This window comes from Mustela nivalis, assembly GCF_964662115.1.
Source record: "Mustela nivalis genome assembly, chromosome: 12".
In the NCBI taxonomy this organism is placed as follows: domain Eukaryota; kingdom Metazoa; phylum Chordata; class Mammalia; order Carnivora; family Mustelidae; genus Mustela; species Mustela nivalis.
In genome coordinates, this window is record NC_139031.1 from 42,992,567 (window position 1) to 43,008,759 (window position 16,193).

The window sequence follows — 16,193 nt, forward strand, 5'->3', positions numbered from 1 at the left end:
TCTTATTATCTAGTTGAACATTCATAATTAAACTAAGTTCACTTCCCTTTTTTGCATTCTACAGAGGCTTGGAACAACTAGTCCGTGTCCTTTATGAAAATATTCTTTTTCATCCTTCAACAAAATTATTCCTTAATTCTTATTTTTTTTTTAAAGATTTTATTTATTTATTTGGCAGAGATCACAAGCAGGCAGAGAGGCAGACAGAGAGAGAGAGGAGGAAGCAGGCTCCCTTCCGAGCAGAGAGCCCGATGTGGGACTCGATCCCAGGACCCCGAGATCATGACCTGAGCCGAAGGCAGCGGCTTAACCCACTGAGCCACCCAGGCGCCCCCTTAATTCTTATTTTTATTTAAGACCCTCTTCTACTATTTCCATCCTTTTTATTTTCAATGTTCTTTCCTAGATGCTTCCTGATTTTTCTGTTCTTCTAAGAATGCATAGACAATGTTGTTTATATACTCTAATTAATCAAAACAATACCGGAAGAGCTCCCCCAACCAATATCCCTGTTAATATATTATTACCATCTAAATTACTTAATATATGGGCACGTGGGTGGCTCAGTGTGTTAAGCCTCTGCCTTCGGCTCAGGGCATGATCTCAGAGTCCTGGGATCAAGCCAAGCCCCCATCGGGCTCTCTGCTTGGCAGGGAGCCTGCTTCCCCCCCTCTCTCTGCCTGCCTTTCTGCCTGTCTACTTGTTATATCTGTCAAATAAATAAATAAAATCTTTAAAAAAAAATAAAGTATCTAAGTATAGTCACATTTTATATATTTTAAATATATATCTTATATATATTTTCATGTTTTTATATATAAAGACTATAATCACTATGAACCACCAAAAGCTTTTGCGTGAGCTAGCTCCCCCATCCCTTATGCTGTTTAAAGACAACTAAAATCAGATTTTCACCCCAATTTTATCACATAATAAGTTTATAAGAGATATATTTTCTCTCATCTATTTGTAAAATAAGAGCAATAAATACTTAGATCTCACTACTTTTATATGAGGATTCAAATGACAATTACATCTAAAAAGTATCTGGTATAGGATTAATACCTGACCTACAGGGACCTGATGAATGGTATTTATTGTTATTATAATTCTTCCTTGAAGAAAGATTACTCAAGATGTCTTTCAGCATGTCACACTTGCTTTACTATCTGGTACTCCTATACCTTGATCATCTGGCCCAGTATAAAAAAAGTATTCACCGATGTCTACTTTTTAGGCTATCCTTCTGGAAACTATCTAGGTGCAATCTACCAATGTTCTGATAGTGGGATCTTTAACAACCATTTTTTTTTTTTAAGTAGTCTATTCTTGTCCTCTATTTAAAATTATGATCTTGGAAGCAATATCTGATCCTCAAAATCTTATTATTAAGTCCCACAGTATAAACTATCATTATTTAGGGTTTTTTTTAAGCTTAGTAGTAAAAGCCCAAACAAATCCTATTTTGCAAAATTCAACATATATTAAACAAACTACATTTAAACTGTCTGTGGATAAAAGAAATTGGACAAGACGGGGGCACTTAGGTGACTCAGTCTGTTAAGCAACTGCCTTCAGCTCGGGTCACGATCTCAGGGTCCTGGCATTGAGCCCTGTCTTGGGTTCCCTGCTCAGTGGGGAGTCTATTTCTCCCTCCCCTTTTCCTTCTGCACCCCCCCCCCCAAGCTGACTCTCAAATGGATAAATCTTTAAAAGAAAGAAAAGAAACTGGGAAATACAGAAGAAATAATTAAACAAAACCTACATACATTTGATGACTAAGCAAATGAAATAGTCTCCATTTTTATTTCGGTTAAATGCAGAAACGTCTGTATTCAGTAATCATATAGTTATAAGATAATTAATATGATTGAGATCTAGATTTTCTCCCCACAAAGGAGATTTGGGAGATTATATTTACATGTAGAATTAGTCATTTGATGTTATTTGTGAAGGTGTTATTATCCCATTAGTTTAAAAAAAAAAAAAAAAAGGAACACTATGAATGATTTAACGAAGAGCTATGAAAAATAACAGATGTTACATATTTTCTTCAAAAAATAAAAGTTAAAATATACACTTGCATCTGATCAACCTGTACACAGATGAAATAATTTTAAAGTACATTATTGTACAATTCATTATGTCATTTCTGTTCCTCAAAAAATTTAAGTTTTTTAAAGATTTTATTTAATTTTTAGAGAGTCCAGGGCATGCCCACAGGAGCACGGGGAGGGACAGAGGGAGAGAGAATCCCAGGCTGACTTCCTGCTGAGTGCAGAGCCCTACCCTGAGCTCAACTTCAAGTAAATCTGAAATCATGACCTGAGCTGAAATAAGAGTCAGACACTTAACCCATTGAGCCACCCTAGGTGCCCCCCAAATTTTAAGTTTTTAAAGAGCAGGTTAAGGTTACAATTTTTCATAGCAAGAGTCATGTACTTTTAAATCATCAATAAAATCTGAGCACTTATGATATTTTGAGTTTTAGTAATACATTATTTACCTGAAGTCTTAAGAACAAAATAAAAACGGATAAATGAAATATTATCAGCTACCTCACTTTGGTCAAATGTCAACCTCTTTTCCGAATACCTAGCTAGGAGATTTCCTTTGTCTTATCTAGTTGTGGATAGAGGGGCAAATGAGAATAACACTGCTGAAAGGCAAAGAGAAAGAGGAGATGCACAACAATAAATAAGAGCCCCTAATGAATTTTAATCTATTACTGTTTCCATAAATCTCTCCTTATTCTAATAGTGCCTTATTCTCAAGTAAAAATCTGCCATGAATTTTTAACAAACACATTAACAAGTTACTTGGTCTCTTACCAACTTGCTTAGAACACAGACACTTTTCTGAACGGTCTCTCTGGTGATATCTGCTTGCCGTACTTTCAATGCCTATGTGAACAGTCATTATTAGAAATATTCCATAGAGATATTTTAAAATCATCATCTTTCAATGTAAAAATAGCAGAAAGATAGAAAAAATTTCTTACCTTTAGTTAAAATCCAAATATATTGAGAATCTCAGAAAATATTTATTGACTGAGTCAGCCAGGAAACTGTGCTAGAATCTGGCAGGCACTAGGAATGTAACCACGAGAGATAATCCCTACTCTCAAGGAACTTACTGTATGATGGAGAATACTTTCTATGTAAGTTGCCACACCCATAAGGCAAATCAAATGTCCTTGATTCTGGTTTGAAAATGGGCACCCTTTCAGAGACTACTGTTCCTGTGAGAAGAGGTCAGTTTAAGATATGACAAAAACTCCCAAGATGGAAGAACTGGCAACAGTTTTGTTAAGGTGGTTGTTCTTTTTTTCGTGTGTGTTAGCAAATGCTACCATGCAGAACACTAAACTTTATTCACTTTATTTATATATTTAACATTTCTAAAGTATTTACTTCCTGCTTTGACCAAAATTGAAAAACACAGCAGCACTGACAGACTCCTCTTTAGGAGAAAAGGGTTATACGTACAGCTACGGAGAATTACGGTTCCTCCTTAACACACAAAGAAAAATATTAATAAAAAAGTGCTTCATTGATCGAAAATAGCTAAGAGCTGCAAGCATTTATTCACACTGTACATCAGACCCAAGAAACCTGTATCATAACCTCTTGGCACCTGTCACTAGGAACTGCACAATCTTTAATTAGACTGACTTCTCCCCACCTGCACAACCAGACCATACAGAGTGTGGAGAAGATAAGGTGGTTATTCTATGCTGCCTGGACTTCATCCTGGCAAACAGGTACTGCAGCCCAGCCCTGAACCTTGAGGATTCTGAGGATGACCACATGAGATGTCTATAGTTCTCTGCTAGTAAGGAACAAGCCTTCATTTGATCAACCTCAGATAATTCTGTGAGGGAAGTAAGAACTATTCTTCCCCTCTGTAGTGTACTACTGCCTGTCACCTCCTTGGACCTGTCCTAAGGACAAAGGAACCTCAGTGTCTTCAACTGGCTGATGACTGACGACTCTATTAAACTAAGTCAAGGACAGAGAGCTTTCCCTCAATCTGTTTTCTACCTCTCTGCCTTGATTGGAGTCATCTATCAGGTCTCACTTTCACTCAAAGGGCATCAGTCTTTCTCCTACACTCTAGGTCCTTCTGGTACCTGTCTTATCCCTCTGGTTATCGGATGAGGATAGAAAAATTTGGAGAAAATGGCAACCTCCACATACTGCGAGTGGGTCAGACCCAGGGGGTGAGGAAGACAGGCAGTATGAAATGCCATTTAAAGGCTATGCAGAACATGATAACTGTTGTTAATGTTGATAGCTTTGGAGAACTTTATTAGTGCTTACACAACCTATAGGAGATGACGGTGAAAGGAACAGATATCCAAGAACAGGAGGTGGGGGGAGAGGGATTCAGTTCATCTCAGAGAAACAGTAAGGGTAACAGTATATGAAGCAATCAAACATACAAAGCTATCAGACTAACTCTTACTCTCAGGTTTATCTTTATCTTTAAATCCAGTTACTCATTCCATAAATATTTTACTAGGTGTGTCTGATGTTCCAGGCCCTGTGCATGAAGGGCGATTTTACAGTTGTTAACTACTTTAAGGTGGAATTCACACCTGCCATTTATTTTGAAATGACTTAGGGAAAAATACAGACACATTCTCCAAGTGTGTGTGCTAGAATGCTGACATTTGTTGAATCTAGATGGTAGGCATACAGGTGTTCATCATACAATTCTTTTTTTTATTTGCATGATTGAAGTGGTCATTATAAAAAGCTAACATAAATTTTAAAAGATGAAGTTAATTATTCACCTGAGGAAGCTTTTAAAATTCATAATTGCCTAAGCTCTACTCCCAGATACTCTAATTTAGTCACAGCAAAAGGAAAGGTCAGGTGTGTATTTTAAAAGTCTCCAGGTAATTCCGGTTAAAAAAAATCACTGTTTTAGAGCAGCGGTTTGCAATCTTGGCCACATAATGCAATTACCCGAGGAGCTTTTTAAAAACTCCTGATAACCAGAACATTAAATCAAAGTTTCTGGAGCTGGGACCCACTCAGCTCTAGTAGTTGAAGCTCTCCAGGTGACTCCAATGTACAGTGACGTTGAGAAACACTCACTACTTTAGAGTATTAATGATGTCATGATAGGCAAGAGATTTTTACTCAGAGTACCTTCACCACAAAGAACTAGTGCTGCTCAGGAGCAAACCAGCATGAAAGGGGAAGCTACCCATCTTGGCTTAATTTATTAATTAGAGTTATTACAGTTTTCAGGAATTGGCTGGCAGGTAATTTAAGAATCAACAAAACCTTAGTTGTAGATAATTAAGACAAAAAGCACGTATTTCAAAGCTCCTAAAGCACCTTCCACTAATTCTAAACAGCTGCTTAAAGAACATATATTATCACTTCACTTTTCTAAAATTATATACCAAACACTAGAAAAAGAAAATTCAAGAACACTATAAAAGTTTAAATACAGTATTTTGAAGACAAATGGATAATTTAGATATTGCTATATAAAAACAATGGGCAAATTATTTTATGGTAATTATAGTTAGCCATGTCAACTTACAGAAACAGTAATGTGAATAAACTGGGAAAACAACTTCAAACTGTTTATAAAAATCTAAAATAATATCAGTGTTTTGTTGTTGTTGTTCATTGTAACGATCATACCTTGGCTTCAATTTGTCGATAGCAGGAGATACCATATACTGTGGCTCCATTTCCATTTCTGGGTGGCAAGTGAAAAAAGACAGTATCTAAGAGATACACAGAAAAATGTAAATACCAAAGTGAATTATCCTTATTAATAAATAATGTAAACTGAAATATTATAATACAGTTAATTATAACCAAAATGATGATGTAACAAGGAACCCATGTCATACCTACTTCTAGCATCACTGGTTTCTTAGAATCCATCTTATTGCTTTACTATGTACATTCAATCATGCACATTCTCAAAAAGCCCACAGGGCTGAATTATATAACAGGTTAAAACTGAAACTACAATTATTTATCTCAGAAAATACTTTATCAAACTGTAAGAGATTCTTAATCATAGGAAACAAACTGAGGGTTGCTGGAGGGAAGGGGGTAGTGGGGACTGAAGTAACTGGGTGATGGACATTAAGGAGCACATGGGATCTAAGGAACACTGGGTATAAGACTGATGAATCACTGACCTCTACCTCTGAAACTAATAATACATTATGTTAACTGAATTTAAATTTAAAAATTTTAACCAAAGAATATACTTTATTTCAGATTGAAAGAGGTAGAGAATCATACAAACAAAAGGTAACACATGAATCTTGGATTGATCCAAGAAATTCTTAGAATAACTGGAGAAATTTGAACACAGATTAGATAATTAAGACAATTACTGAATTACTGTTAAATCTCTTAGCTGTCATAATGGTACTGGAAATTATTCTGAGGAATGAGCTTATTATTCTTAAGAGTGCATGCTGAAGTATTTAGAGGTAAACTGTCATAATGTCTGCAACATGGTGTTAGACTTTCAAATAGGACAGGCAAAACTGTACACACACACAATCTGTGAGGTATCCACTATACTATTCCTTCAATTTTTCTGTAGGTTGGGGCACCTGGGTGGCTCAGTGGGTTCAGCCTCTGCCTTGGCTCAGATCATGACCTCAGGGTCCTGGGATCGAGCCCCGAATCGGGGTCTCAGCTCAGCGGGGAGCCTGCTTCCCCCCTCTCTCTGCCTGCCTCTCTGCCTACTTGTGATCTCTGTTTGTCAAATAAATAAATCTTTTTAAAAAAATAAAAAAAGATTTTATTTTTAAGTAATCCCTACACCGAACATGGGGCTTGAACTTACCCAAAATCCAGAGTTGCACGCTCTACCAATTAAGCCAGCCAGCCACCCCCTGCATGTAAACTTTTAAGCAGAGCACTATAACAGCAGTGGTTCTAGGGGTGGAGAGGTAATCCCAGGTGGGCACTGGAGTACTAATCAGTATGTCTGCAGCTAGAGCCCTAGTCAATTGGTAGCTAGTACAGCTAAGCCCTTTAGTTTCCCTCTGAAAGGAGTCTGAGGATAAATGCAGGAAGTGCTACCAGTAGCACATGTCCTAATCTGGCCACTTACCTTGCTCTCCTGGCAAAAGAATAGCTAACGCTCATTAACATTACCAACATAAACCCAGGACTCCTCTGGAAATCTTCTAGTGCATGACTAGTCATCTCCAAACAAGCATTTAAATATTTTATGAGTAGTTATAAGAAGCCAAAGGCCTTTCATTTACCAAAATACTTAGACTCTAAGATGTCTTGGTAAATTAGGAAAAAAAAGGCACCTACTAATTGCTCCATTGTTTACATACCTTCCTGGTAGTTGTGTGCGCCATCTGGTAAGGCAAGGAAGGGCAAATACTTCCATTCTTCAGGTAAAGTGGGGCTGTCATGACCATCTCCTGGAATCAGGGGCGGGTAAGAGAATTCAACCTAAAATAGTAAGGAATATTAGCCAAAAGCTTTTATCATAATCAAGGGAGCATTTTATCCTGATAGGCAAAAATACTTTATGACTGTTTAATTTGAGAGAAAGGGAGAAAACTCTCAAGCAGACTTCCCGCTGTGTGGAGTGCAACACATGTGATCATGACCTGAGTCAGTACTTCAAGCCCACACCCACTGGGCCACTCAGGTGCCCTGGCAACAACAATTTTTTAAGATTTACTTACTCTAGGGATGCCTGGGTGATTCAGTTGGTTAAGCGTCTGCCTTTGGCTAAGCTCAAGATCCTAGGGTCCTGGGATTGAGGCCCACAGAACAGGCTCCTCGCTCAACAGGGAGCCTGCTTCTCCTTTTGCCTACCCTGCTTGTAGTCACTCTCTCTGGTCTCTCTAGCAAATAAATAAATAAAATCATTAAAAAAAAAAATTTACTGTAGAGAAAGCAAGAGAGTGCGCATGGGGAGGAGGGCAGAGGGAGAGAGAGAAAATCCCAAGTGGACTCCACATTTAGCTCAGAGCCAACACAGGGCTGGATCTCATGACCCTAAGATTACGATATGAACCAAAATCAAGAGTCCAATGCTCAACTAACTGAGCTATCCAGACGTCCCCTGGCAAAAATACTTTTAGACTGTGAATGACAGATGTAAGGATAAGCTACACTTACTGATGCCATTTGGCATTTTCACCAAACCTATTATACATAAGAAGAAGAAAAAAGGAGTAAAAGGAGGAAAGATTTTTAAGTCTTTTCCCCTGATTTAAAGGTGTTCAGATTTTAATATGCATAGGGGGATAGCAGGTAAAGTGGTAGTGACAAGATTGGAGATTTATATTTGTGAATTACATCAAACAGCGATGAAGCCCTGAGAAAAACCAACATCCTACTGAATTGAATAGAAGAGGTCCAACAAGGACGAATGAGAAGTTTGAGCCAAGATCTAGGATTGCTTCTCATCAATTGGCTCCCTTGCTCATAATACTTGTAGCTCTGAGCTATATATATATTTAAAGATTTTATTTGGCAGAGAACACAAGTAGGCAGAGAGGCAGGCAGAAAGAGAGAGAGGAAGGGAAGCAGGCTCCCTGCTGAGCAGAGAGCCCAATGCGGGGCTCCATCCCAGGACCCTGGGATCATGACCTGAGCCGAAGGCAGAGGCTTTAACCCACTGAGCCACCCAGGCGCCTCTCTGAGCTATATTTTTGATGATGAGTTGGCAGGAGAATTGCAGGAGAATGGGTGGGCATTAATCAATGTTTCAGATAATTTTTTGAGAATTTATTAATGAAAAGTTCAACGAAATCCTTCCAACACTATGTCATTTAGAAATAACAGTTTTAGTACACTCTCAGTTTCCAATTACCTGAGTTTATCAGCATTTTCCCTGTGTTTCTATTTTTGTTATTTCAACGAGACTTTTGGAGAGGAAAGAAGAATTTAATGCACGGGATTTGGATTATTATATTGACTCAGAAGTTCTAGGTGATTTATATTTAATTTTCTTTCAAAATGAAAATGGGTGGCTCAGTGGGTTAAGCCTCTGCCTTCAGTTCAGGTCATGATCCCAGGGTCCTGGGGCTCTCTGCTCTGTGGGGAGCCTGCTTCCTCCTCTCCCTCTGCCTGCCTCTCTGCCTACTTGTGATCTCTGTCTGTCAAATAAAGAAAATCTTTAAAAATACATATATATTTATATAGGAATTTATAATGCAATAATAATAATATACAGTTGCTCCTTGCTCCTTGAATAGTTTTCAACCACACAGGTCCACATATAGGCAAATTTCAATATAGTACAGTACTGTATTTTCACTTCTGTATGATTTTAACATTTTCTTTAGCCTACTTTATTGTAAGAATACAGTATAGAACACAAATAATATCCAAAATATGTATTAATCAACTGTCCATGTTGTCAGTGAGGCTTCCAGTCAACAGGCTATTAGTAAAATTTTGGAGGAGTCAAAAGTTATACATGGCATCTCTAACTTCCACATCGTTCAAGGGTCAATTGTATACACTAACGTTGAACGTGAGATTAAGAATCACTTTTAGATCCTACCTTTAATGTGGAAAGATATGATGGTTTATCTTCCCACACTTTAGTGGAATGAATCAAGCTATCACTTGAGTCACATAAGAATTATAAAAGGGCTTTCAAAATGACTTTTAAATAGGTACCCTAGTTCCATATTTACAATCCTTAAAGATACCCAAAATCCTTAAAAAGATACTTCTTTCACTAAGAAGATTCCCTCCCACCCCTGACACTACCACTCTAGCCATCTAGTCATCTTCTTGCCCCCACTTTCAGAAGAAATCACCGTTTTCAGTTTGAAAGGACTTTTTAAAGGTTTGGGTTATGGACAGACTAACTTTTCTCTCAGGGATCCGTCATTTAAGATTAACTGGTTGAAAGCTGAGTATAGATAATCTCAAATTACATTTCATGTATCTCTGCATCTTTTCTATGTAACACAGAGGTTTCACATACTGTGTGGAAGAAGGTGCAATGTGACAAAGAAGTAATAGAGACATATTTGAAGTTGATACTATGAAGCGGGTAGTTACAGAGTTAAAAAAAAAAATCCCAATTCAGAATTACTTCAATACCAAAAAGCCAAAACAAAACCTAGAAATAAGGATATAAATCATTATATTTTATGTAATCAACAACAAAGCCCAATTTACACTTATTATTAAGAAGTCTGGGTAATTATTACAACATGTTTCCTTTTGGGAAGCCACTAACCTTAATGTATAGCTATTTATTTAAAAAATGTTTAGTATAGTGTAAATATGCTTTTAAGTAAATACAAACATTCTGGGCCCAAATTCTCACAATTCCATCATGAAGTACATTGCTCTTTATGTCCGAATGTTTAATATGAAATTCCAAAAGAAAGTAGAACAATGCTCAAACCTCATTTTTAATGATGGAAATGCAATTTGGAATAATAAAATTTTTACTCATATTTTGAAAAACATGAAAAAGATTATTATTTTGTGTTTACAAGAGTATGGGCAAATAAATAGGCTTGGCTATGGGAATGTGAATTGGTGGAACAGTTTAGAAGGCAATTTGGCAATACTATCAAATCAGTAACACATACACCCTTTGATTCAGCAATTTCAGTTTTAGGAATTTATCCCACAGATACATGGATATATTCATACAGATATGTACAAAATTGTTCTTAGCAGGACTTACCATCACATTAAAATTGGAAACCTAAATATTCGTAAGAGTGATTACACAAATTTTATATTTGTTCTATACAGCTGTTAAAAAGAATGTTAGATTCATACATACTTGATAAAGCAAGCTAGGTATAGTATGTAGTGTGGTAGGTAAAATAAAAGCCCTCCAGAAACGTCCATGTCTTATCCCTGTATTTTCTGTATGTTACCTTACAAAGCAAAAGGGACTTTGCAGACACAATTAAAGATCTTAAGATTTGGGTTACTGAGGTGGGCCACTGATTTCCCAAGGGTCTTTTTAAGAGAGAGGTGTCAAAGATATCTGAAGATGCTAAGCTTCAAGATGTTTTGAAGACTGAGGAGGGATCCATGAGCCAAGGATTGAACTTCGACTCTAAAAGGTAGGAAAAAAGCAAGAAAACTGATTTTCCCTAAGTGGCCTGAAGAAACACAGCCCTGCTTGATTTTAGCCCAGAGAAACCCATTTCTGATTTCTAACCTCCTAAATTCTATATTTGTGTTATTTTAAGTTGCTAAGTTTGTGGTAATTTATTACAGAGCAACAGAAAACTAATACATACTGTTGTTTAAAAAGCAAGCATAGGGGCACCTGGGTGGCTCAGTGGGTTAACCCTCTGCCTTCGGCTCGGGTTTTTTTTTTTTTTTTCTTACATCTTTATAAACTGTTTAGTTCTATTCAAGTAAGGCATAATAAAAAATATATACTTGGTCCTGTCCTTGGTTCTGGGCCAACAACTCCTAAAACCCTGGAATTTCATAGGTGAAGGGAGCACCTTTTGTTGTTGTTTTTTAATATTTTATTTATTGATTTGACACAGAGAGAGAACACAAGTAAGCAGAGAGAGAGAGGGGGAAGCAGGCTCCCCACTGAGAAGCCCCGATGCGGGGCTCGATCCAAGGACCCTGAGATCATGACCTGAGCCGAAGGCAGAGGCTTAACCCACTGAGCCACCCAGGTGCCCCAGCATCTTTTGTTATTTACAAGACAATTTCAACTGTATTTGCGTTTATCTAACAAGGGGACTTGGTGGTGGTGGGTCTACTAAAAAGCCTTAGGATGGGGCCTCGTCACCAGAAAGGCAGACTTCCAGGAAGGACAGAGGGGCTAGAGATTAAGTATAGTCCAGTAACTAATGACTAAATCAATCATGCCTATGTAATGAAACTTCAATAAAATCCTCTAAACAATGGGTTTCAGGGAGATTCTGGCCTAGTGAAGACAATGAGGTGCCAGGACGGTAGCATTTCCAGTGAGGTCATGGAAGCTCTGTACCCCAACCACCACACCTGGTCCTATGTATCTCTTTCATTTGGCTACTCCAGAGTTGTGTCTTTTATAATAAACCAGTAGAGGTAAGCGGGTTTCCTTAGTTCTAGCTGTTCCAGCAAATACAGAACCTGATATGGGGGTATGATTGAATTTGTAACTAAATTGGAGAGAGGCATAGGCAGCCTGGGGACCCAAGACTGGCATCACAAGTGAGGGTATTTTGGGGGACTGAGTCCTTAAACTTGTGGAGTTTGACACTAACTCTGGGTAGTTAGTGCAGAACAGGATTGAATTGTAGGATACCCAGTTGATGTCTGGGGAAAAACAAAACAAAAAAAAGACTGTTATTTCCCAATCAACAGCACTGTAAAATCTTAAGTCGTATAATCTTCATATTTTGAATACTGACCACTCTATATGTTCCCCTTTGGATATGTGCAAAATAATCCAGACAGACACAGTTCATGGCACAGAGGCTTAAGAGAAATTCTCCTGGAAGTTACCTGGGATTCTCAAGTAGTTGAATCAAAATGCAATTTAGATAATAATGCTAATTAAACTAAGCAATACCATAAAAAGTAAAGGTAGCTATAGTAAGCTGTCTCACTGCGCAACTCTGGTGGGAACGACCAACAATACAGTTTACATGAAGGGCTTTCCCTGCAGCTACGTTGTGCAAAGTCTGTACAGATGTACATGACAGCCCTAAGTCTATGTGAAAAATCATTGACAAAACCAAAGAAAATCTCCAAAGACAAACAAAACAAAACAAAAAAAACAACAAAAAGAAAAACAGAATGATTATCATCCAGTAGGGTTTTACTATTAAATAATGACAATTTACAGCCCAAACTCTTAAGTTAAATTTAAGGATCAAAAAAAAAGTATCTGGGGGTGCCTGGGTGGTTCAGTGGGTTAAAGCCTCTGCCTTCGGCTCAGGTCATGATCCCAGGGTCCTGGGATCGAGCCCCACATTGGGCTCTGTGCTCTGCAGGGAGCCTGCTTCCTCCTCTTGCTCTCTCTGCCTGCCTCTCTGCTTACTTGTGATCTCTGTCTGTCAAATAAATAAATAAAATCTTAAAAAAAAAAAAAAGTATCTGGGGGCGCCTAGGTGGCTCAGCTGATTAAACGTCTGACTCTTGATTTCAGCTCAGGTGATGATCTCAGGGTTGTGAGATCTAGCCCTGCCTCTAGTGGAACTGGGCATAGAGCCTGCTTAAGATTCTCTCTCTCCTTCTCTCTCTGCCCCTTTCCCACCTTTAAAAAAAAAAAAAAATCTAGTAGGACATCAGAACATACAATGTGTGACAGATATACCAATGGCTCCCCAAAAGGTAATGTTATTAAATCCTGCATATTTCAAGTATCTGTTTTTCTGTAAACTCATGTTCACATGACTGAATTTATTTTTATCCCAATTAGTAATAGTCGTAGTTTACATACTTCCATGGTTATAACAGAAGAGGGGGAAAGAGACAACAGCTGATTTCTAAAACGTGAAAGCGGAATAAAGATGTTCTAATCACAGGGTGCCTGGGTGGCTCAGTTGTTAAGTGGCTATCGTAGGCTCAGGTCATGATCCAAGGGTCCTGGGATTGAGTACCACATCAGGCTCCCTGTTCAGCGGAGAGCCTGCTTCTCTCCCTCCCATTCCCCATGCTTGTGTTCCCTCTCTAACTCACTCTCTGTCAAACAAATAAATAAAATCCTTAAAAAAAAAAAAAAAAAAAAAAGATGCTCTAATCTCAAGGAATAAAAAGGCAATTTTTCTAAAGGCTAAATGAACTGTGTAAGAAATGGTAATGTTTGTTACCATAAATGGTAACAAAAATTACCACCCCGGGTGCCTGGGTGGCTCAAAGGGTTAAGCCTCTGCCTTCAGCCTGGGTCATGATCTCAGGGTCCTGGAATTGAGCCCCGCATTGGGCTCTCTGCTTGGCGGGGAGCCTGCTTCTTCCTCTCTCTGCCTACTTGTGATCTTTGTAAAATAAATAAATAAAATCGTTAAAATAAAAATTACCACCCATTTTCAGAGTTTATAAAGCAAACTGTAAAGGTGTCTCCTCAGGACTCCTGGCTGGCTAAGTCAGTAGAACATGTGACTCTTTATCTCAGGGTCATAAGTTGTAACCCCACAATAGGCACGGAGCCTACTTTAAACAAAAAAAAAAAAAAAAAAAAAAAAAAAAGGTGTCCATTACTCAGATTGCATTTATGTGGTTCTCAGTATACAAAACACTGAAAAAACAACAAAACAGTAACATAGTACCCTGGTGTGAACTCTGAGTACTTCAAAAGTATCCTCTGTTTGCTTTCTAACAATGAAACATCCATTCCACTATCAGGGAACCCTACAACTAATAGAAGCCACCATGCCATACAGCACACAAATCAAACGCATCTGTAGTGCTCATGGATACTGACGGCACAGATGTATGCTTCCTAGAGATGCTGAGTCAGTGCTCTGCCTCTGCTCCCTTTCTAGGCACCTCAAGGATTCCACCGACCCTTCACTCAGAAGCATGGGTGTTTGTTTTCTTAAGAGTTAAAACACTTAGGCACCAAAGTCAAGGCCTTATCCTGTTTTTCTCTTTAAAGAAAAACATTTCTTCTCGAAGTTATTTGCTTTGCCAAATCTCTAGAAGAGTCAACATTACAAGAGAACTGGCACTTTACCTCTTTTAGTCTCTTAAAAAGTTGGGAAATGACTATACTTGTCATCTGTTTATTTCTGAAACAGACTGTGCAGACTGTGCTTAGCACTCTTCTACCTCAGCATGATACATTATTTTATAGTTTCATGAGTGCTCTGGATGCCTAGAAAAATAAAGTATATACTGTAAAAATGCAATGGTACTATTGAGCCCTAACAATTAAAACTAAGTTTTACCATTTTTTCTTAAAGATTTTATTTATTTATTTGACAGACAGAGATCACAAGTAGGCAGAGAGGCAGGCAGAGAGAGAGAGAGAGGAGGAAGCAGGCTCCCTGCTGAGCAGAGAGCCCCATTCGGGACTCGATCCCAGGACCCTGAGATCATGACCTGAGCCGAAGGCAGAGGCTTTAACCCACTGAGCCACCCAGGCGCCCCAAGTCTTACCATTTTAAAAATTAAATGGAAACAAAACAAAAATTAAATGAAACAACTACCTCAGTTTAAAACATGTGCTTTTTTATCTTTAAGTGAATAAAGGCTGCCAGTTCTATTTTTCCTAGAATTAAAGAACCATTATACTATTCCACATTCCTTTATTTAAGATGAGATACTTGGGGGGCGCCTGGGTGGCTCAGTGGGTTAAGCCACTGCCTTCAGCTCAGGCCGTGATCTCAGGGTCCTGGGATCGAGTCCCACATCGGGCTCTCTGCTCAGCAGGGAGCCTGCTTCTCTCTCTCTCTCTTTGCCTGCCTCTCTGTCTACTTGTGATCTTTCTCTGTCAAATAAATAAATAAAATCTTAAAAAAAAAAAAAAAAAAGATGAGATACTTGGGCCTTTCAACCGGAACGGTCATCTTCCAGTAATTCACCAAAATGACCAACACAAAGGGAAAGAAGAGAGGCACCAGCTCTATTCTCTAGGCCTTTCAAAAACACGGAGTTGTTCCTTTGGCCACATATATGCAAATCTACAAGAAAGGTGATATTGTGGACATGAATGGAATTGGCACTGTTCAAAACAAAATGCTACAAATGTTACCACGGCAACACTGGAAGAGTCTACAGTGTTACCCAGCATGCTGTTGGCATTGTAGACAAAAAAGGGCAAGATTCTTGCCAAGAGAATTAATGTATGTATTGGATACATATTTTTTTCTTTCTGGGTAGGCTCCATGCTCAGCATAGAGCCCAATATAGGGCTTGAACTCAAGACCCTGAGATCTAGACAGGAGCCAAAATCAAGAGTCAGATGCTTAACTGAGGGAGCCACCAGGTGCTCCTATGTACCAAACATATTAAGCACTTAAAGAGCTGAGATAGCTTCCTAAAGCAGGTGAAGGAAAATTATCAGAAAAAGGAAGCCAAAGAGGAAGGTACTTTGGTTCAGCTGAAGCGCTGGTCTGCTCCACCCAGAGAAGCACACACTGTAAGAACCAATGGAAAGAAGCCTGAGCTGCTGGAACCCATTCCCTACAAATTCATGGCAGTGTAAGTGTAAAAAAATTAAAAGACCTCAAGACTGTAAACAAAACAAAAAACAAAAAAGAAAAAGACAGTTGAGATACTTGG

General features: G+C 38.3%; 1 protein-coding gene and 1 pseudogene across 4 annotated transcripts in view; one reads left to right on the top strand and one right to left on the bottom strand.

The window, feature by feature from the left end:
- The window catches only part of AVL9 (AVL9 cell migration associated), a 60,239-nt gene that overhangs the window by 30,646 nt on the left and 13,400 nt on the right, over positions 1-16,193 (bottom strand). For all 3 annotated transcript variants that reach the window (XM_082691764.1, XM_082691765.1, XM_082691766.1), the window contains exons 2-4: positions 7,346-7,466; positions 5,667-5,752; positions 2,832-2,903 (exon numbers count right to left, since the gene is read on the bottom strand). In XM_082691764.1, coding sequence (XP_082547890.1) covers positions 2,832-2,903; positions 5,667-5,752; positions 7,346-7,466 — 279 coding nt within the window. The remainder of the gene's footprint in view (positions 1-2,831; positions 2,904-5,666; positions 5,753-7,345; positions 7,467-16,193) is intronic.
- Positions 15,447-16,146, top strand: LOC309845049 (large ribosomal subunit protein eL21-like; annotated as a pseudogene). Its single transcript has 2 exons — positions 15,447-15,754; positions 15,898-16,146. The product of its transcript is annotated as a large ribosomal subunit protein eL21-like (transcript).